This window comes from Pseudonaja textilis, chromosome Z (assembly GCF_049901715.1).
Source record: "Pseudonaja textilis isolate UNSWEBS1 chromosome Z, rPseTex1.2, whole genome shotgun sequence".
Classification (NCBI taxonomy): Eukaryota; Metazoa; Chordata; class Lepidosauria; order Squamata; family Elapidae; genus Pseudonaja; species Pseudonaja textilis.
Window position 1 is genome coordinate 40,487,780 of NC_142008.1, and position 25,517 is coordinate 40,513,296.

Here is a 25,517-nt window from a genome sequence, read left to right on the forward strand (position 1 = left end):
CTCAAGGACTACCTGTATTATTTTCAGAACTTTGTGAAATTTTTATATCTTCTGCTACCCTTCAGGTTTTCACTGAAAGGAATTTCCAACTAGCTTTTTGCACAATGGAAGCCTCTTTGTTTTATTTGGCTAGATTTTTTTTTAGTCCAAGATACATACTTTGACTGCACTCAGCTTTTCACAGTGTGATCATTCTAGCTTGGTTTGTGGGCGAGGCAGGGTACACTGCCTATTTTTGTAACAGAATGATCTTACAATCTTGAACAAATACATTTTGCTTTAAAAAGATTTATTTATATTATAAGTACAGTCTAAAGTACAACGAGGATGAATAAGGAAAGTGTGATATCTTCATACAGTATAAAAAAGGAGTGTCCATTTTTTTTCCTCCTGAGTTATAAAAGAAGAATCAGGAGTGGTTTAAAAATAAACCCAAGGTAACATGAGAAGTTCATTAAATGAATAAAGTTAGGGTGAGAAATATGTTTTTTTTAAAGTTGTTATATATTTTAAGTTTATATAAACTTAAAATATATAGCAACGTTTCGGCAGAATCTCATCTGCCATCATCAGGCTTCTGTATTGTGTTCGTCAGACGTTGCTACAACTTTAAAAGCACAACTATAATGACGTGGGAAAATACCCGAACAAAGCTGATACAAAAAAACCAATGGCTCCCTAGGACACACCATCCACTGGAAGAAAACACATACCAACTGCTACTTAAACACACAATCCCATCACTACCCTGCACAGATCAACTCCATAGCCAAGACCCTCATCTCCAGAACCAAACGCCTAGCTGACAAAGACCACCTGAGAACAGAATTACACATCCTCACTAACTTATTAATTTCCAACGGAAATCCTAAGGGAGACCAAAACCAAAAACCAAGACACAGAACAGGACAACGATATCACCCTCCTCCCCTACATCAAAGGCACACAGATAAAAATCAGCAAAATTCTCCACAGACACAATATCAGGACAGTCTTCAGCACTGACCAAAAAATAGCCAATATCCTAAGAAACCCCAAGGGCAAGATCCAGCTAGAAAACCAAGGAGTTTATGAAATATCATGCAGCAATTGCCCAGTCACATACATTGGACAAACTAACAGGAGAATAAATGCACGCATCGCAGAACACAAGAATGCAGTCAGAAAAGAAGAAAATACTTCTTCCCTTTTCCAGCACCTTAAAGCCACAGGACATGAAATTTTGAGGGAACCAAATTAATCTCCAATACTGAACACTTCAACAAGAGAATAATCAGGGAAGCCATCGAAATAGAGAAACACCCCCATAACATGAATAAACGGGACGATACCTCCCACCTACCAGACATCTGGAAACTAGTCCTTATCAACAAACGTGTCCCAGCCACGAAAACCAACATGGACTCAAAACAACACACGATGCCACCAGCAATCTCCCTCACCAGACTCAAACCCAAACCCATCCCATAGACGAAAAGCAAACAACGTCCAAAAACCAGACCATGGCTGCTTCACCAGCTGCCACACACCCTGATCCCCAAACTAAGCAAACTGACACATGCCATGAACACACATAGCCAGACCTCAAACTCAGAGCCTAACCAAAACCCAGAATGTCACATCATAGCCATCCGCTCAGGATATCACATCACGGAACTCAGGAGGTTATACCACAAAACCTCAGGATGTTGCAACACAGCCAATGACCCAGATTACAGCACAAGACCCAGGATGTCAAAACAATAGAACTCAGAAGGTCATCGCACAGCCCATGATCCAGGTCGTAACAACACAGGAGGCGGATAGACACACAGCCATTACCTCAGCCACACATGTTCTTACGAAAAAGCCAGCCAATCTGCAAACATCAACTCCATCAACCAATCAAGAAATGACAACACAGCCAACCTCCCCACCAGTATATATAGGGAGATGGCAGCTCTGATCACACTTTGCTCGCATAAGCAAGAAGCCGAAAGCACCAGCCTGAAGATGGTGAGTGGGACCTTGTCAAAACGTTGCCAAGATACTCTCAATCTTACACAGGAAAAGACCCAAACACACCAAGACCTGTGTGTGTGTATGTGTATATGTACTGTATATGTATAAACTTAACTTTTCAGTAAGTCAACATAAATACTTAAGAACATAGTTATCAAGCTATCTAACAAAGATCCAAACCAATTCAATAGTTGAAGTTTGAAATAGAGATAAGATTTACATCTGAATCATGGTTTCATATTTGATCGTTTTTCTTTTCTGTGCTTGATTTTTCATTAAGTTCATTACAGTTCACTAGCTATCCTTTAAAATGGTTCTAAATTAGAAACAGAACTTAAACATTTAAGTTATTATTTCTGCAAGAGATTTCTAAAAATGTATATGCATTATTTATTCTAAAACCTATAATCCCCAATTATTGATGAACTATAGTGACCATAAGCCTTGGCCATCCTAGCTTATGGGAATGACAGTTAAGGGTTATAATTTAGTAATATTTTGAGGAACAACAGTTTAAATAAATTTAAATAGCTTTAGTAGCAATTATATGATTGTAAGGTTCTTTTCTCCAAGAGAGATAAGAACAGAACCATTTCCAAGGCAGGTTAAAGGAGCCAAATGCCAAAATCAACTTACATAACATAAATTCCTTTTCTACATGTGTCTTCACATTGTATGCATGGAGGAAAGAGTGACACTGACACTGGTCATGACTGCTTTCAATATTTTTTATTGAAGTACTGAATCTTGTGGATGCCTCTACTATGTGTGCTTCCAGTGATGGGATTCAAAATTTTTAACAACCGAGTCTGTGTTGCTTAGTTGCTATGCATGGCTTGGTGGTCATGTTATTGGCTGGGCGTGGCCAACTAAATATCACTCACATTGAGGCACGCATCTCCTCACCTGGCCTCTCATGACTGTAGGGATGCTGCAACAGTCGTAAGTGTGAAAAATGGTCATAAGTCACTTTTTCAGTGCCATTGTAACTTTGAATGGTCACTCCACACAAGCAAAGTATCAGCAAAGGAGAGGAAAAAAACTCCAGGGAAGTTCCTGAGACAGGAAGTCTAGTCCTGCCAAGAATGTAATAAGGGTTAAGGGAGAGGCAGTTTCTGTAAGCAACACCAGAATGTTTCCTTCCTGCCTTTCTTACAAGATGAGGCCAGCAATTTCTTCTAACAACCGGTTCTCCAAACTGCTTAGAATGTTAACAACTGGTTCTAGAGAATAGGTGCGAACTGGTAGAATCCCACCCCTGTGTGTGCTTGTATGTTTGTGTATGTATATGTGTATGTATATTAGACATGCATTCATTAGAAATAGTATAGTTGAGATTATTTTCTTTTGTATTCAGAATATAAACTGCATTCTTATTATGCTAGTTCTCTTCTTTTATGATTGCTTGTTATAAAGCTGTTCGATCCTGCAACATTAGCACTTGATGGAACATTTTTTCTCATGTTTTGATTTATTGTCTTAAGATTGTTCATAAAATGGTCTGAATGGTCTTTTTCATGTCAAGTGTGTGTGTATGTGTGTTTGTATTTCTAATTGATAGGATATTGAAGTAGTGTCTAGCTTCTGCTTATTAGGATATCCATCAATAGTAAAGGAACCAGCAGTCCAGATATGCACTGTGGACTAGCATGTGATAGAACAACCATGAAGGCCTTGGAAAAGATATTCAAATGCCATGATACCTACAAAGATCAGAAAGACTCAGGAGCCATAGTGTTCCCAGCGACACTCTATGGAAGTGAAATTTGGACTTTGAAGAAGAGGAATAAGGCTTTTGAAATTTAATGCTGGAGAGGGCTCTTGAGAACACTATGTTTAAGCCAAGTAAACAAACAAATGGATCATCAAACAAATCAATCCAGAATCCCAGCACAAATGACCAAGCTCAAATTATTCAATTTGAATATGTTATGTGAAGTCCTAGCTCTCTGAAGAAGGCTCTAATGATGAGGGATGGAAGGAAAGAGAAGAATAGAACAACAAGCAAAAAGTGGATAGATTCAATTACAATGGAAATGAGCACACCATTGGAAGACAAAGACTGTTGTGTCCCTGACTAACTACAGTCCCCAGTCTGTCCGCATTTCTGGCGGGAGCGCCAATCACTCCCATTGGTTGATGCCGCTTGACAGCTGCTATAAAAGGAGCTGTCAAACGGCATCAGCTGTTGTCGCCAGCTGGGCTGCCAACCCAGCCTGGGCAGCTGCGGCAACCCGTTATGCTACGAATAAAGCAATGTTAGCCTTCAGTCCCGTGTCTGCCTCGTGTGTCCACCGGCTACACAACACTGGCGACGAAGGTGGGATGCACAAATGAGAGGCAACCGGACTGAAACAGCCGAGCAAGTCACTATTAAAAAGAGCCGAAGCCGCTGAGAGCTGAAAGTCACGAGCCACAGACGACCTCTGTGTGCACGAAGTTTTTGAAAAAACCTCCCTCGCTGAGGAGGAAAAAAACGCCGCCCGCCAGGCACTGCCGCTGGCGCTACCGAGAGCACGAAGCTCAAAGCCTCCATTGCTGAGGAGAAAACGCCCCCGCCAGGCACTGCCACTGGCGCTACCGAGAGCGCGAAGTTCAAAGCCTCCTCGCTGAGGAGACGAACGCCGCCCACAGGCAGTACTGCCGCTATTCCAAAAGCCGCCGAGACGAGCCGGTCTACCCCCGAGAACCAATCTATCTGCCGAAGGCCGAGACGAGCCGGTCTACCCCCGAGAGCTGATCTATCTGCCGAAGGCCGAGACGAGCCGGTCTACCCCCAAGAGCCGATCTATCCGCCGAAGGCCGAGGACGAGCCGGTCTACCCCCGAGAGCCGATCTATCCGCCGAAGGCCGAGACGAGCCGGTCTACCCCCGAGAGCCGATCTATCCGCCGAAGGCCGAGACAAGCTGGTCTACCCTGAGAGCTGATCCATATGCTGAACACCAAGACGAGCCAGCCTACCCAGCCAAGCGGCCCGGTCTACCTGTCAAACCCCAAGAGGCTGGTCTACCCAGCAGCCGTCGACAACGATCCCCAGCAAAAGGGCCCGGTCTACCTGTCAAACCTCGAGGAGCCGATCTACCCAGCAAACAAAGCAGATTCAGCCTATCCGACAAACGCAAAAGGGCCCTGTCTACTCAGCCAACGCCTAGAGCCGGTCTACCGACAAAACGCATGGGCTCCCGACCAAACGGCCCGGTCTACTACTCCAGCCGTACAAAATACCCGAAGTGAACCAAACGGGAAAACCTACCTGGACCACCGCAAGTTCCTGCTGATCGGACTTTTGCACCCTGCAGCTGCCCGGATGATCCCGGGAAAGGACTCTACCCCAGCTGGGGATCCCCTGGGACTGGGGCCTATTTGCAGGTCTGCCCATGTCCCTAGCCAGGGGGAAGGGGTGTTGTGTCCCTTACTAACTACAGTCCCCAGTCTGGTCCGCATTTCTGGCGGGAGCGCCAATCACTCCCATTGGTTGATGCCGTTTGACAGCTGCTATAAAAGGAGCTGTCAAACGGCATCAGCTGTTGTCGCCAGCTGGGCTGCCAACCCAGCCTGGGCAGCCGCGGCAACCCGTTATGCTACGAATAAAGCAATGTTAGCCTTCAGTCCCGTGTCTGCCTCGTGTGTCCGCCGGCTACACAACAAAGACCAAGCTAGGGATGGATCATAATGGAGAAAATCTCTTTCATATGGAATAAGTCTTAATTAAGTTTTTATTAAATTTCAGTTACCTTGGAAAAATCTAGAAAAGTTTTCTCTAAAAATATACTTCGTAGAATTTTCTAGCAAAAATAACATAATTCAGGGGTTTTTTAAAAATGAATAAACTTCATTCTTTGCCATTAAAATGTTATATTTTATATACAAAATTAATATTAAATATTTTATATTTTATATTAAAATTAAATGATTTAAAAAGTCGCTGGTAAGTTTTAATTACTCTCTTTGTATGCTTGCATTTATAAATTATGCTTTCTGTTACATTAACATTTGTAACACTTAAACTTGTGATTTTGTTTTATTCAAGACCCCATAGCTGAAATACGAAGAATGCTTCATTTCTTCTTCCTTCTGTCTTTATGCCATGGTGCAAGATATGATAATAGCATCACAGAATGATCACCCAGATGGTCTCACACATAAACATGCCACCTAAACTATAAATGCAGTTCATGTAGAAAGAACAGTTCTTGTGTTGGAATTAGAGCACGATTTGTGATCACATTAGCATAATTAGCATATAATCATAACAGCATTATTTATGATAATCAGCAACCCAATGATTACATTATATTATATCTACTGAATTCCATGCATTATTTACATGATAATTTCTGCTCTCTTGAGATCTAAAGTTGCTTTTTTGCATATAGGTTAAATATCAGCTGCCTTAATACAAAGAAGAGAAATTACAATATTGGTTAATTATTTCTGTCTAGGCTCTAGTATTATCTCATTTTGTTTTCTAATTATTTCTTATGATTCCTCTTCTATGATTCCTCTTTTTCTTTTTTGCTCTCACATTCATAACATTCCCAGTAAACAACTTTTCTTGAGTAAGTAAATTCTTTCTCTTCCCACTCAACCCTCCATCAGAAGTTCACGATATCTATCTACTTCCATTGAGTAATAGAACACAGTTTATGTTTTTAATATTAGATGGAACATCAAGTCATTAATCTGGGAGTGTGTGGGGGGTGTAGGAATACTGCATGTATCTATGGTTTTAATGGATGTATATTGGTACATTGCTCCAAGCAAGAGTAAGTTAGATTGCTAGACTCTGGGTTTATTTAATTCCGAGCTATCTAGTTGAGCAGGATTTCAATTCTTAGAATTCCCTTTACTGACTAATACTGATTAATTTGAAAGACAGCTTCAATGAAACCAGTGCAAACTGAATTTTTGAGCAGATACGTACAAGGTATCTGTTTCTCACAGATGATTCTTGTATAATAGCTTTGCAGATCTGATGGTATGCAAATCCATGTGTAGAATGGACTTGGCAGGAGTTGTTATAAAGGAGATGCATTTACCTGTGGGTGTCATAGAGTATATCATAATTAACATAAAAGTAGGATAAAAGCTAATTTGGTATGGAATTTTAAGAAGAGTAAAGTTCCCTTCAGTAGTTAAGTACACAGATTCCCCTTTCATGTTAATCTTTTCTAACCTACAAACCATTTCATTTAATTTTATATTTTAAATAAAAATTAATGACAGCTAAGAAAGGGACTGGTTGATTCACAAAAATCTTGAAAAATTGCAATCTTTCTTAGCCTATAGATTGGATACCTAAGCTGCAAGAACATAAAAACAATATTGTTCTATTAATTGCTTTGTAGTCTTTTGAGCAAAATGGCCTTTGAACCAACTGCTTCTAAATCACTGTTTTTCAATTTTGGCAACTTCAAGATGCGAGGACTTCAACTCCTAGAATTCCTTAGTCAGCTTGCTTAAATGAAGTTAACTGCTGATTTGATGTATACATTATGTAGAACGTACAGTATTTGCTAGGGCAAACTCATTAACTATGGAGCAAGTTTGGGATTATTCTTTGACCTGCAATAAAATATACATTTTTCCAGTTATGATTTTAAAACACTGCTTTATTTCTTTCCAGGCTGGCAACCTCGATGGTTCCTTCTTGCAGGAGGTGTGTTATCCTATTATGACTCACGGGAAGATGCTTGGAAAGGCTGTAAGGGGAGCATTCAGATGGCAGTTTGTGAAATTCAAGGTAAAGAGACAAGATCCACAAAGTATATCTTCTTGCTTATTATATTCAATGACTTTGTTTAGAAACTCATCTGTAGCTTCACAAGCCAAGTATAGGAATCTGTGATTAAGTGCCATAGACTCATGCTTTTCCAAATATGTTCTGGGTCTTTTTCTCTTCCTCTTTGGCATTAAAAATCATAATATTTGTTTTATTTCCTGTTATATCTGAAAAAGAAGACCTTTACATTAATATCAGTTAACCAACAGGGACAGTAATTGATTAACTTAGTTTTTAAACTGAGATGAAACCCAAAATTAACTTCACTGAAGAAATTAAATTAAAAGAAAACTGTAATATCAGGTAAACAAGAATTTTTGTGACAAGGTGGAAATCATTAATATGATATGCATATTTTGATTTATTAATGCAAAATATGTTTCACAAGTCTTAAGATAGTGTGCAACACCTCACTTATTCATTCCTGGTGCATTGTGATTCGGATCTATGATTCGGATTTTTTTTCTGTTTTTCCCATCCATAAATTTGGTTGTAAAAAAGAACTGCGATTAGTAATTCCAGGAGTTTTCTTTTTTCTTTTTTTTTAAAAAAAGAAGAAAGGAAGAAAAAGGCTGCATATAATCAGACCGATTGTGTCTGGATCAAGTTAGTCAATCTACATGTTAGACTGTAGAAAATGTTGATTGAGAGTCTCATCTCCCACCTAACTCTGTTGATATTAGTTCATTCTACAGATAATACACGCATGGATTTGATGATTCCTGGAGAACAGTGTTTTTATCTCAAAGCTAAAGATACAGCTGAAAGACAAAAATGGTTGGTTGCCCTGGGAACTGCCAAGGCTTGTTTGACAGATATTCGGACATTAAAAGAAAAAGGCAAGCGATTCTCATATAGGGATCAACTTAATGTAGTATTTCTCAGCTTCCCTCAAGGGAACATTTTCTATTTATGTACATTTCCAGTCTTTGAATTACTTGCTGCACAAAAGCTTTCTTGAACAGGCTTTGTTTTATTTCTTTCAAAATTGTCTCTCTGATTTTCTATTCCTGGGAATCTTTATGATGAATAGGGATTTAAGTATGGATGTCTCCTGAACACTTGACAATCTAACAACTGTACAACAATGAATTCCTTCTTTTATAAGTCCTATCAGCTAATTAAAAGTATTATTGTAATGTATAATGTAAGAAAAAGGTGTTTTAATAAAAAATTGCATTTACTCAAGTATTACTTCTAATTTCCACCAAGTGAAAAGTTATAACCTATTAAAATCTATCATTAAAACAAGATCTAAAAAGCTATCCTTGTTTTGTTATACAAGAATATATTATACAGTATATTCTTAAAGACAACGTTTTCTAATTTGAAACTTTGCATATTATTTTAGTGTCAAAAATTAATATACTGCATTAGTTTATATCAAATTTTCATTTCATGGTTTTCTTTTATGCTGCCTTCCAGAATTTAAGGAATAATTATATGGTCACTTTTCTAAATACAATATTCTTTGGAATAATGTTTATTTGTTGAGAAGCCATTGGAGATGCCTTTGATTAAATAAAATGTTAACAAGACTGATTTTTCTAATTTAATTTAGAATTTACAGAAAATACTGAAATGTTGAAAACAAAAATGGCAGAACTTAGATTATATTGTGACCTCCTGGTTCAGCAAGTGGAAAAAATTAAAGCAATTACTACAACTTCACACGTTCAGGTAATATGTCTCAAAAAAGAACTCCCTTTTGTCAGAAGTATTAGAATTGAGATGTTTGTAAAGGACTTCAGTGACAAGTATCTTATAGAGGCAGTTTGCAAGAAGAATTGTTTTATTCTGATTATGTCATTGTAATCTTTGCTCTAGAATCAGGCCTTTCTTCTGCTCTTACTAAGTTATTTGATAGAAATTTCATTGTGGCTTCCATACAGCAATCAATATTTGGCTTTGAAATAGAATTCAGGCCTTCCGAAAGCAGATTTGATCTGGCTCTTCTGAGTCACAGTGTTCAGATCACCATGAACTCTGTCTACAGGTGAATTAGTTGATTTTCACATGCACGTAATATGGAAGTAATAAGAAATTTAAACCTGGGTATATTTTAAACAATTTGGTATTTGGTAAGTGCTTGATACATATCTCTAAAACAGGGCTGTCAAACTCGTGGGCCAGATGCATCACGCGTTGGCCACTCCAAAGCCCAGTTTAGCGAAGGGGGAAAAAGTCATGATACATCATGTGATGCCGTAGGTTTGACACCTCTGCTCTAAAGTGTATCGAAAATTGCTCCTTTTGTTACATTGCAAAGAAGTAACAAGGACACTAAGAAATCTCATCTCGTGTTTGATTAGAAATAATGCTACAGAGAAAATACTCTTGGAAGGGAGAAGCTATGTGTATTCCTCTTATTCACATAATTCATGCAAGATATCATTACACATAATTTTGATATGAGTTGTCTTGCCTTATCACTCCCTTTTAAATGGAAAGGCAAATAGGCAAAAGACATGCTGACAACTCAGACTGGCTGTATTTTTAAAGATACAGAATCTTCTGAGTTTTCCAGGAAGCCTCACTTCTACCTGGATAATAAGGTCTTGGTAAAAAAAAAAAAGTGTTTTAGCAGTCAGCAATGCAATATGAATCATTCTTGCTTTTAATGAACCTTTAGTGCTAAGTTTAGGGTACTTTTGTGTCAGGAAAGCTGGCAAATATGAGAGTTAGAATCCTTTTGGTGGAACATGAAAATGTTTAAGATCTTCCTCTTTATAAACCCTCATGAGAGATATATGTTGAAAAAAATAACTTCTTGGCTATGACAAGTTCCAATATGGAATATATTCCCTAAGAATATCTGCTTGGCATTAATTGTTGTCTGGAAGAGAAAACTTTTTTCCTCAGGCACCTTTAAAATTAAAATCAATAATGGATTTTATTATTGCTCTATTTTGAAATTTCATATCTTTCAGATCAGTTAAACTTATTTCAGTTGAACAGTTATTTCTAGATAGCATATACGTTCCCAGTTGTTAGAAACTAACACTAAAAAAAATCTACTCTAGCTTTTAAAAAAATGCAGCTTCCATTGCTGTACCTCTATTTAAGTGCAAACTATTCTGGAATTTACCAATGAAGAACAGTTAATTAATGTGCTATATAAATAAATATTTAATGCAGATATGTCATCTGAGCTGGAAAAAATGAAACCTGATATTGAACATTTGCTATTGGGATAATGATGTAATCCTTGAAAATTTTGAATTTTGCAGCATGGAATTAATATGGGAACACTATTGAACTCCAGTTGTGCCACATTCCTGAAGACTCTTGAAGAATGTATGCAGATTGCAAATGCTGCCTTTTCTTCTGAATTGCTTCAACATACTCCAGGAGAAACTTCATATTCAGTTATTCGCAAATTAAACAAGGTAAGTTTATGCAATCTCAGATACTACAAAATACTTTATGAACTGGCAACTTATGTTTGCATATGGCACAAATTAGTGACATTGCTCAGCATAACTGAACAATAAGGCAATACTTTTTGCCAATTTGCAGTCAGAATCAAAGCAAAATGCTGAGCAGGTCATTGGAGATTTCTTCCAAAACACAGATAACTTCCTCCAAATTTTTAATTTTGCACCATTATCTACTAATATGTTCTAAGACAGTAGCTTTCTGTCAAACAAAATAATCATAGAAAACAAGCACGGTAGGTCTTACCTGCCAAAAGGGTGACTTTTTATTATAATAACCATTCATTAGATATTCGTAGAATGAGCAATTCCAAGTGCATATATAATTGAACAGGCAGTTTTTTGGCTTGAGATGTGAAAGTTACTCTGGAAAAGAACAAAACAGCTTATGAACTGATTATCTTTTTGTCAAGAAAGCCTGTAAAATGTCTACTTTTTTGTAGAAAAAAATCAAATATGAGTGAGAAATTTATTAACAGACAATGAATTTTTAACATGTTACAAATATGGTTTGTTCATTAGTTTATTTAAAGGTCTGCATTTCATATCACAGTTAAAAAAACCAATTACCAAGCAGGTTTGTCAAGTACTGCTTTGGGTGTGGTCTGCAATATTTCAGAAGTTTTAAATGTGTTTCTTGCTCATTGTTGTTCATGGATTGTATATAGGTAGTCCACAACTTATAACAATTCATTTAATGACCGTTTGAAGTTACCATGGCACTGAAAAAAGTGACATGACAATTTTTTACGATTATAATCATTGCAGCATCCCCATGGTCATGTGATTTGCATTCAGATGTTTGACAACTGGTTCATATTTGTTACAGTTGCAGTGTCCCAGGGACATGTGATCACCTTTTGTGAACTTCTGACAAGCAAAGTCAATGGGAAAGCCAGGTTCACTAAACAGTAGTGTTACTAATTTAACCACCGTACTGATTCACTTAACAAACGTGGCAAAAAAGGTCATAAAATGGGGCAAAACTCACTTAACAAATTTCTCAGCAACAAATTTTGGGCTTAATTGTGGTCGTAAGTCAAGGACAACCTGTAACTGGGATGAAATGTGCAGTACAGGATTTGTTTCCTTCTGCAATATATCATGTGATTTTTGCTTTTATTTTACCAATATGCTAGTCTGCTATACTAAGATATGATGACTTCCACCTGCCCAACCGGCATGGCGAAAGGTGGCTGGGAAAAGGTGGTGACAGACCTCAGAGTCAGCTGCCAAATTTGGATCTCAAATAGTTTGAACATTTTTTCATAGATCTTTCAGCCTTTAACGCTGAAATTAAATTGATTATACTTCTAAAATGAATGTCATATCATTTTCAGATGCTAAAAATATAAGCCAAACATAGGAAACAGTATTAATATTTCAAACTGAAAAACAAAATAATTGAGATAAAAATGATACAAATAAACTTGTCTGTACTCTCAACAAAAGTGTTTTGTTGTAAGATCAACCTGGATTGTTAAATGTTGATATTCCCGGACTAATATTTTATATGAGATCCCTTTTTTCTTTTCTTCTTTATTTGTCATAGCTGAAGATTGCTATTTATGTGTAGTGTGGTATTAGCATGAATTTTAGGTTTGCTTAGCTGAGTTATTTCCCGTTTACTCATTAGACTAAATGAATTGGTGTACTCATTCATACATTATATATGTATTCATATATAATGTTTTAATTTTTCAATTTTATATTAATATTTTGATGAACTTAAGGTAGAGTATTGAACCCAGAAGAATGTTGCCAGTGCTTGAACTCATAGCAATCATTTTTTTTCCTTGCAGCTGAAACTTCCTGCCATACTTAGCCGCAGTGTAACAGAAAGGTACTATTTTTTCTTCATTCAGTTGAAGATTTTCTCAATGTCTAATATTTATGTAGTGATCCCAGCCCTCTATTAGTGTTAGCAATAACAGGGAGAAGCTATTGCAAATAATGGTGCTTTAATGAGGTGATTTTACTAAAAGTTCTCAAGGTGCCAGACAACATCTAGAAAGCCACAAGTATCTTGCAACTTCCTTTCTTTTTTTTTAATGATCAGAGATCTCTATTCCTTTTGAACTCTGTCCATACAAAATTTCTGTATTTAAAGTCCATCCAAATAATTTGTCTTACATTTCTGTATATTCTTAAGTCACTGCCATTAGATAATTTTAAATGGATACCTTTTTTATAAATAAATAAGTGCATATCAACAAACTGCAAAATCCATATAACACCATAGAACCATCTGCTTCTTTTTAAATATATATATATATATATATATATATATTGGTTTTTAAGACAAACATAGACAAACAAAACATAAAAACATCAAGCCATTTTCCATATATATATACATACAGTGTGTCGGTTGGTTTACAAATTGTTTTGTGCTTCCATTTCGTAGTCTTCAATTACATTGTATACTCATATTTTCAATCAAATATTAAATACATTAATATCATTGTTAATCATTTGACTATACTTTTATTCATTCATGTTTTACGAAATAATCCATATTTTACTTAATTTGTTTTACGACAATTCATATTATCATCTCAAATCTATCCTACAATCATTTTATAGATATAATAAGAAAAAATACATCTTTATATATTTATTATTTTCTAAGAATCTACATATTTCATTACCATGTTTTATTGTCTAACCATTGATAGAATAGATCCCAAATTTTATAAAATTGTTTATCATCTTGTTCTCTGATTTCAAATGTCAATCTACTCATTTCAGCACATTCCAATATTTTCTTTTTTTTTAAACAAGTTTTTATTGGTTTTTAAAGACAAACAAAAACAAACAAAACATAAAAACATCCAACTTTCTTTCATAAATGTACAAACAGTGTTTCGGTTGGTTTACAAATTTTTTGTGCATCCATTTCATAGTCTCAATTGCAATTACATTGCATAACTCATATTATCAATCAGAAATTGAATACCCTAGTATCACTATTAATCAGTCATTTGACTATAATTTTGTTCATTAATACTTCGCGAGATAACTATAGTTTACTTAGTTTATTTTATAACAATTCATATAATCATCCCCAAATCTATCCTAGAAACATTTTATAGCTATAATAACTAAAGAAGAAATACATCTTTATATATTCATTATTTTCTAAAATTCTAAGTATTCTATTATTATATTTTATTATCTAACCATTGATAGAAAAGGTCCCAAATTTTATAAAATTGTTTATCTTCTTGTTCTCTAATTTCAAATGTCAATCTACTCATTTCAGCACATTCCAATATTTTCTTAATGATTTCCTCCTGTAATGGTATTTTCTCATTTTTCCAGTTTTTGGCAAATACAGTCCTAGCCGCTGTTAATACATTTATAATCAGGTATTTCAATTCTTTGCTATATATTTCAGGTAAAATTCCCAATAAAAATATCTCTGGTTTCAAGTCTATATGCTTTTTTTGTCATTTTTTCCAACCACGTGTGGATTTTAGTCCAATATTTTTTAGCATCCACACAAGCCCACCACATATGGTAATATGAGCCAGGTATCTGATGACATTTCCAACATTTTTCAGATTTGTTCTTGAACATTCTTGCTATTCTTGTCGGGGGGAAATGCCACCTGTAAAACATCTTATACAAATTTTCTTTATATGCTGTTGACATTGTCATTTTATAATTTTGGGACCACAATTTTTGCCATTTCTCTAGATCAATCCCATATCCAAAATTCTTCCCCCAAGCAATCATTGTTTCTTTAACTTGTTCTTCTAATTTAATTTCTAATAAATATCCATACAATTTTTAAATCACCTTTTCATAAGTACCTGTCAAAATCTTATCTAAATCAGTCAGTTTATCATAAAAACCTTCTGTTTTAGAATCTTTATCATACCTTGAATGTATTTGCGTATATGAAAACCAATTCATCTTTATACCTTGTTCCTCTAATTTTTGCATAGATTTAAGTTCACCCTTTTCATTCAATATTTCACCATATCTAACTGTTTGTTCCTTTTTGTATATTATAGGATAAGAAAATGCTTCAATAGTCGATAGCCAGACTGGAATTTTCAAATAACATTGTCTTTTAGTCTTCTCCCAGTTTAACCACAGAGACTCCCATATATAATGTCTTCTAAAATACACCTGTGTTTTAGTTCCTTTATACCATAGAAAAGCATGCCACCCCAACAACATATCATGTCCTTCTAATGTCAACAATCTAGTATTTCTTAATGTTATCCATTCCTTAACCCACATCAGATTTGTAGCTTGGTAATACAACTCTCAATTAGGCAAACCAAATCCTCCTCTTATTCTGTCATCTTGCAAAAGTTTTAACTTTATTCTTGCTTTCTTACCTTGCCATATATATTTCAACACAATTTTATTTAAATCCTCAAAATAATCTTTTCAAGCCTAACTGGAATTGTTTGGAACAAATATAAAATTCTGGGTAATATATTCATCTTGATTGTTGATATTCTCCCTATTAATGACAGTTGTAAATTTTCTCATTTCGCCAAATGTAGCGCTATCTGCTGCTTAAGTTTGATATAATTATTCTCTTTTGGTGTACTACATCTTGCTGTCAAATGTATCTCCAAGTATTTGATCTTATTCGTGACCTGAATTTTCAATAGATCCACCAATTCTTCCTTCTGTCTTGATAGCATATTCTTTGTCAAGATCTTTGTCTTATCTTTATTTATTTTCAAACCAGACACCTTTCCATATGCCTCTATCTTTTCGATCAATTTTGATGCTGTTTCTATTGGGTCTTCTAAAATGAAAACCAGATCATCTGTGAATGCTTGCAACTTAAATTCTTTTTAATTTTCATCCCTTTTATATCCTTTTCTTCTCTAATATTTCTGTTTAGCACTTCCAAGGTTAACACAAACAACAGAGGTGATAGTGGGCACCCTTGTCTTGTTCCTTTTCTTATATCAGTAGATGCTGTCAGTTCTCCTCTATCATTACCTTTGCTGTTTGCTTATGATATATAGCTTCTATTGCTTGAACAATTTTTTTAGCAAAGCCCATCTGTTCCAGCCGTAATAACATGAATCGCCAATTCACATTATCAAATGCCTTCTGTGCATCTAGAAATATCAAAGCCATTTGTTTTTCAGGATGTGCCTCGTAGTATTCCAAAGTGTCCAAGATTACTCTCATATTATCTTTAATTTGTCTCTTTGGCAGAAATCCACTTTCATCAGGATGGATAAAATTGTTTAAGTATTTTTTAAGTCTTTCTGCCAATATTGAAGCAAAAATTTTATAATCTGCATTTAGTAAGGAAATAGGTCTATAGTTCTTGATTTGTAATGGATCGGCCTCCTCTTTTGGGACAAGTGTAATATAAGCTTCTGACCATGATTTAGGTATCTTCTTCTTTAACATAACTTCATTCATAACTTCTAGCAACGGAAGGTTCAATGATTCTTGTAGTGTTTTATAAAATTCTGCTGGAAGTCCATCTGGGCCTGGTGCCTTTCCATTGTTTTGCTTCTTGAGTGCTTCAGTTTACTCCATCATCGTTATATTGCTTTCTAACATTATTTCAATCTCTTTAGGTATCTGGGGTAGATTAGTGTGGTGGTCTCTCATGAAAAGAAGACACTTTGCAAAGTTGTCTTGGGATAAGAGCGCAGAGAGAACTCCGAAACCCTCTTTTATTAGAAGCAGTCTTTGTTAACGTAGCAATTTTGTTAACGTCCTATCACAAATGCATTACATCACACAACATGCACTGATCATTCGCATAAAGCATACAAGGCTTCAGAGTTTAAGTTTGCTACAGTTCTGGTTAAGAAATGGCAACAATTTGTCCTTGCTCCTTGCTCCGTGTTCCAGCCAACTACCAGAAGGCTCCGTTGTCCTAGCACATACACAAAGAACAAAGAATCATAGTTCCCACATCTCCCCTGTTTTTCCTTTTTAAGAGACAGGGAGTGTTTTAGTCCCAACAACAGTCTTTGTCAGGCCTGTAGGCAAGAGTGCTGTGCATGCTGATGTTATCCACGGCGTTCGTGACTTCTTCAACCATCACAAACATCTTGTCCTTGTCTGGGTTGTCACAGGTTGGCTCTTCTATCTCATTTTCGGATGGCAGTGGTTCATATGTGTTAGTTTTTTGTTGATTCCAGAGAGCCATTACCTGCGCAGTGGTTTTTTTCTCAGCCAAGAGGGATAAACTGTTAGAAATAGTGCGTACAAAGATGAGTAATACACAAGGCAATACAACACATCCCGCAGCAATCATACCAATGAGCGCTACAATAGCTTGCAAACCAGGCAATTTTGGGAACCAGGATCCAAACATGTCTCTAAAATCAAGACCTAAAAAACGATATTGTACCCCCTTAGATTCAGGTGAGTGAGTGTAGAAGCAAATGGGATTACATTTGTCAGTGGTACATGAAGTAGAGCTTGATTTAACAGTGATATTAATATTTTGAGGGCCTCTTACTTGAGCAGAGTCAATAGGTGGGGTGTACCAGTAGTTGTAAACAGTGGTGGCCCCCACATTAGTCCCGGACACTTTTTGAAAGAGATATTTCTTTTCCTGTAGATAAGATCTCTGCCAGCTGTGTGAGCCTGCAGGTAACTCCTGCAGCGTCGTTAGGACCTTGACCTTTGCTGATGGCAAGGCAAGCATCAAAGCATACTGAGGTGTTGGTACCCCCCGAGTGACATTATGGGTTATGTACCCATTTTTTGTTTGACTGGTAGAGAACATTCCTGCAAGATCAGAACTGGAGCTACCTTTGTATGCATAGACATATAGGGATGCTGTAATGGGTCCCACTGCCTTGGGCTCATAGCACTGAATGCCTTCGGCAGTGTAACATCGCGCATATTGAGTGTTGTTATGCAGACAAGGGGAGACCATCGTGGAGTTGCACTCAGGCTTCAAGGTATGATAGATCAGGGTGGATTGGGTTTTCGTTCCGCTGCGAGTAGTTTTGATGCAGGCATCGCAGGAGGATGGGGTGGCTGTCGTATCGGCAGGAACGATGTGGAAACCCAGGAGGCAAATGATGAATGTAGCGGGCAGCTTCATGATGCTGATGTAGGCAAGGCTGGTTTGGGTAGAAAAGGCCTCACTTGTCGTCCGGGGACCCAGGTGGTGGCGTTGTTGCAGGAAACAGCCGCGTACCCTCGTTCCCAGGTTATAAGTTCAGCTGGCCCATGCCACGTGGGATCTGGCAACTGTCGGAAGTAGACTGGAGGTCTAGGATAATCCTTGGATGGAGAGCAAAAGTGTCGAGAGGCGGCAGAAGAAACAGGTGTGCCAGACTCATTCAGGAAATTCAGTGTAAATAAGCACAAGTTAAGCTTGTTTTGCAGCGTGGGTAGCCCTGGGGTGAGTTTCCCTATCGAGTTTTGAACTTTGTCAAGAGCATTCTTTAGGGTCAGATTGGCTCTTTCTACTATGGCTGCCCTTGAGAATTGTATGGAATGCCAAATTTGTGCAAAATGCCCCATTGTTTACAAAAGGTAGCAAAGTTGGTACTAGTATAGGCGGGGCCATTATCAGTTTTTAATTCCGAGGGCTTTCCCAGGCACGCAAATGACCGGATGCAGTGGTTAATGACATGTTTTATGGTCTCTCCTCTTTGCGGGGAGGCCATGATGAACCCTGAGTATGTGTCCACTGAAACATGGATATATTTCCATGGTGCAAAAGGCACATACTGGGTTACATCCATTTGCCAAATTTGGCAGGCTTTTAAGCCTCTGGGATTTACTCCCATTGGCAGGGCAGGGGCTTGCTTGCTGCAAGTAGGGCATTGTTGAATAATTGCAGCAGCCTCTTGGGCGGTGATTTGGAATTCCTTCATAAGAGCCCTTTTATTTTGATGAAAATAGTTATGACTGTCCCAAGGGGTTAGGGGAGAAAGAGAGAAAGCAGATAGAATAGTATCAGCGGATGCGGCTTGTGCAGAAAGGTTAAGAGCATTAATAGGGCTATTATACTGAGCTGTGGAAGCAGCAAAGGCACCCTCTCCTGCCAGTTCATTTGCGGTAAGATTCAGATTTTGAGCTGCCAATAGGCGACAATGATGGAGAAACTCCGATTGCCATACAACAAATTGAGTCCCTGTTAGAGTCATATGAAAAAGGCTATGCCAATCAGCTGGGATCATTATATGGGCGTTAGCCATCATTCTAAATAATCCCATCATAAATGGAGCCTGAATACCATACATTTGTACAGCTTGTTTGATATCCTTGATTGATTTAACAGGGATGGGTTCCCAGTGCGGGACGTTTTGTCCCTGCACGTTCTGCGCATAAACTAACAGGAACACCGATGGGCAGTTGGAGTGATCTAACTCACCAGTTCTAACTCCTGCAGCGATGGCGGCATGAACCGCACCCATAGGAGGGGTAAGGCAGGAGAGGAAGGCACAGAAGGGAGAACAAGAGAAGAAGAAGAGGGATTGGGTGAGGGGGGTCAGGAGAAGGGGAGGTTTACCGACCTCATTTGCCTCCGGGGGCAGTCGGTTTAAGAGACACAGGCGCCACAGCAGGGGGCAAGAGTTGTACAGCAGGATTCACATAGGGAGGGGGTCCAGAAAGGGGGCCCAGTAGGGGTTGCTCTAGAGAGGAGAGAGCCTCAAAAACCACCCTCCAAGCAATTAATATAGACGAAGGGGCCTAGGACTTGCATGAAGGTATTTTCCAATCTCCTTCCATACTGTAGTTTTGATACTGCCTTTAGCCGGATAAAAGGGCAGTGTTGCCAAATGTATTCTAGGAGTTCCTCAATAGAGGTTTTTGGGAGGGGGCATGAAGAGAGCCCCCTTTTAAAGGTAAAATTTCGTTTGGTCAATTCTCTGATTTCCTGAATGTGAGCTGCCTGCTCTTAGAGAATCTACCACCCATACTCACGAGGGATCCGTTGTCGCCAGCGATTCAAGCGGATGAGGTGCACCAAGTCTATTCCAGACGATGAGAATGGGTGTGCCAAAGACGTATCTCTTTGAGTGGATCACGCTGGGGTCACCAGTTGTGGTGGTCTCTCATGAAAAGAAGACACTTCGCAAAGTTGTCTTGGGATGAGAGCGCAGAGAGAACTCCGAAACCCTCTTTTATTAGAAGCAATCTTTGTTAACGTAGCAATTTTGTTAACGTCCTATCACAAATGCATTACATCACACAACATGCACTGATCATTCGCATAAAGCATACAAGGCTGCAGAGTTTAAGTTTGCTACAGTTCTGGTTAAGAAATGGCAACAATTTGTCCTTGCTCCTTGCTCCTTGCTCCGTGTTCCAGCCAACTACCAGAAGGCTCCGTTGTCCTAGCACGTACACAAAGAACAAAGAATCATAGTTCCCACAGATTAGCATTCTTTAAATACTGTTTAACTCTTTCCTCATCAATATTCTCTTGTGTGTATAGTTTCCCATAATAGTCTTGTATAATTTCCTTCTTCTCTTTACTACCATAGCAAACTTGGCCTTGGTCATCTGTTAATTGCAATATTTTCCTTGATTCTTTCTCCTTTCTCAATTTGTATGCTAACCATCTACCTGGTTTGTTTGCATCTTCAAATTAGTTCTGTTTCGCACCTCTGATTTTCTGTGCTAGTTCTTCTTTTTCTATTTGACCCATTTTATGTTTAATTATATCAATTTTTAACTTAATGTCCTTTTTCTGTGGCATTTTCTGTAACTCTTTTTCAAGTCCTTTATACTCATCCTCTAATGTCTTAGAGGCCAGTCTTTTCATGGTATTTCCTTTTCCTTGTATAGTCTATTATCAAGCCTCTGGCATATGCCTTCATTGTATCCTATACGTTCTGCATTGATGTATCTTCTGTTTTGTTTTCTCTAAAGAAGAAAGCCAGTTCTTTCTCCATCCACTGTGTGAAGTCTTTTTCCTTTAATATAGTATTATTTAACGTCCATCTAGATCTTCTTCTTTGTCCTTTCCATTTAATTGTCATTGGGTTGTGATCTGCCCAAATACTTGTTTCAATATTTATTTCTTGAATATTAGTTAACGATTCTGTTGACATCCATATCATATCTATTCTAGACCATGATAAATGTCTATTTGAATAGAAGGTGTATTTTTTAGTCTTAGCATTTCTTATTCTCCATGTATCTTTTAAATTTATTTCATCTATCATTTAAAAAAAAGATTTAGGGAGAGTCTTTCCGTTTTGCTTTGTTGTTTTCTGTGCTGTGTAGTCCAGTTTATTATCTACAATTCCATGAAAATCTCCCATCATAACTATATTAGCATAATCCAGTTCAATTATTTTCACATGTAATTTTTTATAAAATTCTTCTTGATTGTCATTCAGGGCATAGATTGCAATCAGGAGTGTTTTCATATTATTGTCCATTATTTCCACCATTAGTATTCTTCCATCGTCATCGGTATAGATCAATTTCGCTGGGATAATATCTTTAATGTATAAAACCACTCCTCTTTTCTTTCATTATGTCAAAGAAGTAAATATTTTCCCTAGTTTTGGCTGTATCAACAATTGTTCATGTTGCTTTTTGATATGTACTTCTTGTAAGCAGATTATATCAAATTTTAATTTCTCTAATTTATGGAAAGTATTCTTTCTTGTAACAGCTGAGTTAAATCCATTTATGTTAATTGTAATCAGTTTTTTCTCTTCCATGGTTATATTTTGTAGTTAGGTTTAGCAGCTCTCGTAGATCTTGGTTCACATTGTTCTTTGACTTCCACCTTTCCACCTACTGCACCTTCTTCTTTTTCGGTCGCCATTTGGCAGTCCTCTTGGTATTCAATTAGTGAAATTTCTTTTTCTGCCTCCTCCTCTTTCCCTCCAAAATATTCTGTGTAAAATAATTCAGCTTTCTCAATTGAGTCGATTCTATGTCTCTGTTCTTGCAATGTGAACATTAAACCTTCTGGAATCAGCCATCTATAATTCACCTCTTTTTTAAGTAGCATTTTGGTCAAAAATCGGTATTCTCATCTCGCTCACTCTTCTGGGTACTTGTTTCAGGACCTCAATCTCCTTGTCTTTATATGTCAATGTTTTCTTTCTTGCCACTTGCAGTATTTGCGTTTTAATGGCTTTCTTTGTAAATCTGATGTGAACTTCTCTTGGTAAGCTATTTCTCATTGCATATCTTGTGAAGACTTGATAAACTTCATCTATTCCATCCATCATCTTCTCTTGAGTTATTTCCAAAGCTTCAAGCCAAAATTTCTATCATTGTCTCAGCTATGTTTTGTCCCTTTTCTTCCTCTGTGTTTTGGAATGTGTGATAAAATTCTAATCTGTCCATCTCCCACCTCAACATCCCATTTTTATCTTGTTCAACCACAGTTAATCTGCTATCAATATCTCCAATCTTATCTTTTTGTTTATCTTCTTCAATTTTTTGAAATCTCTCATTATACTTCATCATCATTTGTTGACTGTTCTCCACCTTTTCATCAGTTTTCCCTGTTCTTTGTTCAGTGTTCTCTGTTCTCTTTTCAATATTCTCTGTTCTTATTTGAATATTTTGAATTCCTTGCTTAATCATCTGCAGGGTCACTTTTTCTTGTTCTTTTTCTTGTTGTAACATCGTCTGTATTGAACGTTGTCCTCCAGATGGTGAAGAGGAAGAAGTAGAAGTTGAGGAACCAGGGACTGTTAGTTTCCTACTCATTTCGGACAATTCAAAATCTTCAGGTTCTTCTAGACCTTAATCCACTTGTGAAATAACCAATTATAATTCCAAGTAAAAATAGTAGGAAAAAAGAAACCAAATAGTAACAACAACAACAATAATAAATTTATTCAGGTTCTTGTATATCTTAATCCAATCGATTGGTTAGATAGCAGTAAAACTCAAAAATGGAAGAAAAGACCATAAACACACACAAAAAGGAAAAATTGTTAAATCCTGAAAAAGGCGGAAAAGTAAAAAAATAAAAAAATAAAAAAGAGAAAAGAAAAGTTCTTCAGGTTCTTCAACACCTTAATCCAATTAAAAAGTCTCAGGTATAAAAGGATGCATAAGAAAAAAAAAGAAAGCCACAAAAATAAAAAAACCAATATGGAAGGTAAATAGAAAAAAAATACAAGGAAGGGAGAGAGAAAAAAGAAGAGACTACTCCCTTATGTTAGTGTTTGGGGACAAACCCCCGAGCAGAGTGCACAGCAGCAGTCAAGCCAGGCAGCCAAGTGAGAGTGAGGCTGGGCCCAAGAGTATACACACACTTGAGACAAAAACACTGTTTGTGGTTTTAAATAGGTATTTAATTCATACAGAGATTAAGAAGAGTCATTCAGTCCATATGTCAGTATCCAGTATATCTATCCAGTTACCTAGTCTTTTAAACAGTAAATACAATGTCTTTATCTGCTTGTAAATCTTCTTCTTCTGATACCTTTCTCTCAAATACAATGCTGAATCCACAGCTCACCAAGCAAACAGTCCTTGTGTTCAGTAGAGAGAAGTATCTTGCACAGTAGACATCTCATACAGGAGTAAACAGTAGTAGGCAGACAGCAGATAGACCAGAGACCAGTAACACCAGGAACTCGAGAACAGGATCAGAAACCAGGAAGTGTTACGTCTCTCTCACTGCCTAATATTGCAGCCTGCAACCGCACCCATAATTATGCAATGACATTGCAGTTTTTAGCTTAAAGTTGCAAACACTTATGCCTAGGTTTTATATATTCATTCACCCAAACCAGTTGGTGTATCCATATACCCAACATACTCCCCTTTTGGGTGACATAAATATATAATGCCTTCACAATCTGAACCCATATTTTTCACAACTCTCTAGGTGCTTGATGGCACCTTGGGCTTTAGTAAAATTATCAGCTATATTGTCCTCCGACATACAGTACTCTAGCTGTATTATTTTACTATTTACAGATTGTCTTACATTCAGATATCTCAAATCTGTATGCTTGCTCCTAGTTTTTACTGCAATACTTGTGGCCATTTGAATTGCTGCCTGATTATCTTCATGTACAACTATAGGGTAATTTACAGTTATACCTATATCTTTTAACATTTGTTTGTACATAATCAACTCAGTACACAATAAAGATAAACAGGAGAATTCTGCCTCCATAGTAGACAAACTTATATGCTGTTGTCTAAATTCCTTATTCATTGCTGCATACCAATTTTCTTTCTCTTTAGAAGGATACCTTTTTATCTCATCCACAGTAGATGGCACTCTATTTACCTGGCACACTGTGTTAGCCTGGTATCTATCAGGCGGTCTAGATATACGTGTAGTCCTTCTGGGAATTACAGGGCTTGTATGAGGACTTTCTTGAGTTACTACCTGGTCCTTTTCCTCATCTTGCTGAGCTGTGTCTTCCCTTTCTTCTTCTATGGGCACTATCTCTTCCTGTACTTCTGTCTTCACTTTATTTTTAAAGTTACAGGGATAATTAATGGGATTTCTGTAGGATTCAATAACCACTTCTTTATTGTTATCCTGCTCTAACTTATCCCATCCTACGTGCTCTAGAAATTGGGCATTGGCACTACATAACACTCTAGATGTGCCTTTCTCCCAAAATCTATATGCCCTATGGTTAGCTTGGTAACCAACGAAGAATAATTGTTTAGCTCTATGTTGCCCTTTACGCCTGAGTTGTGTAGGGATATGCACCCATGCTGGTGCACCAAATGTGTGCAGGTAACTCAGATCAGGCTTCCTGCCATGCCACATGGTGAATGGTATTTCACCAGTAGTTGAGTTAACCACGTTGTTCAATAATTGATTAGCACACATTGCAGCCTCCCCCCACAAAGTATCAGGTAATCCAGAATCAGTTAACATTGTTCTAACCATTGCCTGTAGTGTTTGGCCTCTTCTTTCTATAAATGCATTGTGTTGTGGTCTGTATGGTGCAGATTTCTTATGCTCTATACCAGCTGCCTTTAATCTATTCTGGAATTTGCTGTTAACAAATTCCGTACCATTATCTGTCACCAAGGTTATCAGTTGCCGTTTAGCCTTTCTTTCAGCAAACTTTAACCAGTTGAAGAAATGTTGATATGTTTCAGTTTTGCTTTTCATTAAGTAGCAAAACCCATATCTAGAGTAATGGTCCATAATGCTCAGTATATATCGAGCACCTCCCATACTGGGTTTCTTTGGACCTATAATGTCTGCAAATACAACTTCTAAAGGTTCTTTAGTTTTAAAACCATTTAGCCTATTTGCAGGCAATATTTTACTCTTATCTTCACAACAGACATTACAACGCAAATACTTATCACAAGGTTTTAACCTTATTCCTTCAGATAACTCTACTGTACGTTTTAG

General features: G+C 37.2%; 1 protein-coding gene across 2 annotated transcripts in view; it reads left to right on the forward strand.

Moving 5' to 3' along the window:
- PLEKHA8 (pleckstrin homology domain containing A8) overlaps positions 1 to 25,517 on the forward strand; it is a 69,846-nt gene that overhangs the window by 4,886 nt on the left and 39,443 nt on the right. For both annotated transcript variants that reach the window (XM_087917662.1, XM_026708156.2), the window contains exons 2-6: positions 7,629 to 7,745; positions 8,468 to 8,623; positions 9,346 to 9,464; positions 11,015 to 11,173; positions 13,024 to 13,064. In XM_087917662.1, coding sequence (XP_087773788.1) covers positions 7,629 to 7,745; positions 8,468 to 8,623; positions 9,346 to 9,464; positions 11,015 to 11,173; positions 13,024 to 13,064 — 592 coding nt within the window. The remainder of the gene's footprint in view (positions 1 to 7,628; positions 7,746 to 8,467; positions 8,624 to 9,345; positions 9,465 to 11,014; positions 11,174 to 13,023; positions 13,065 to 25,517) is intronic.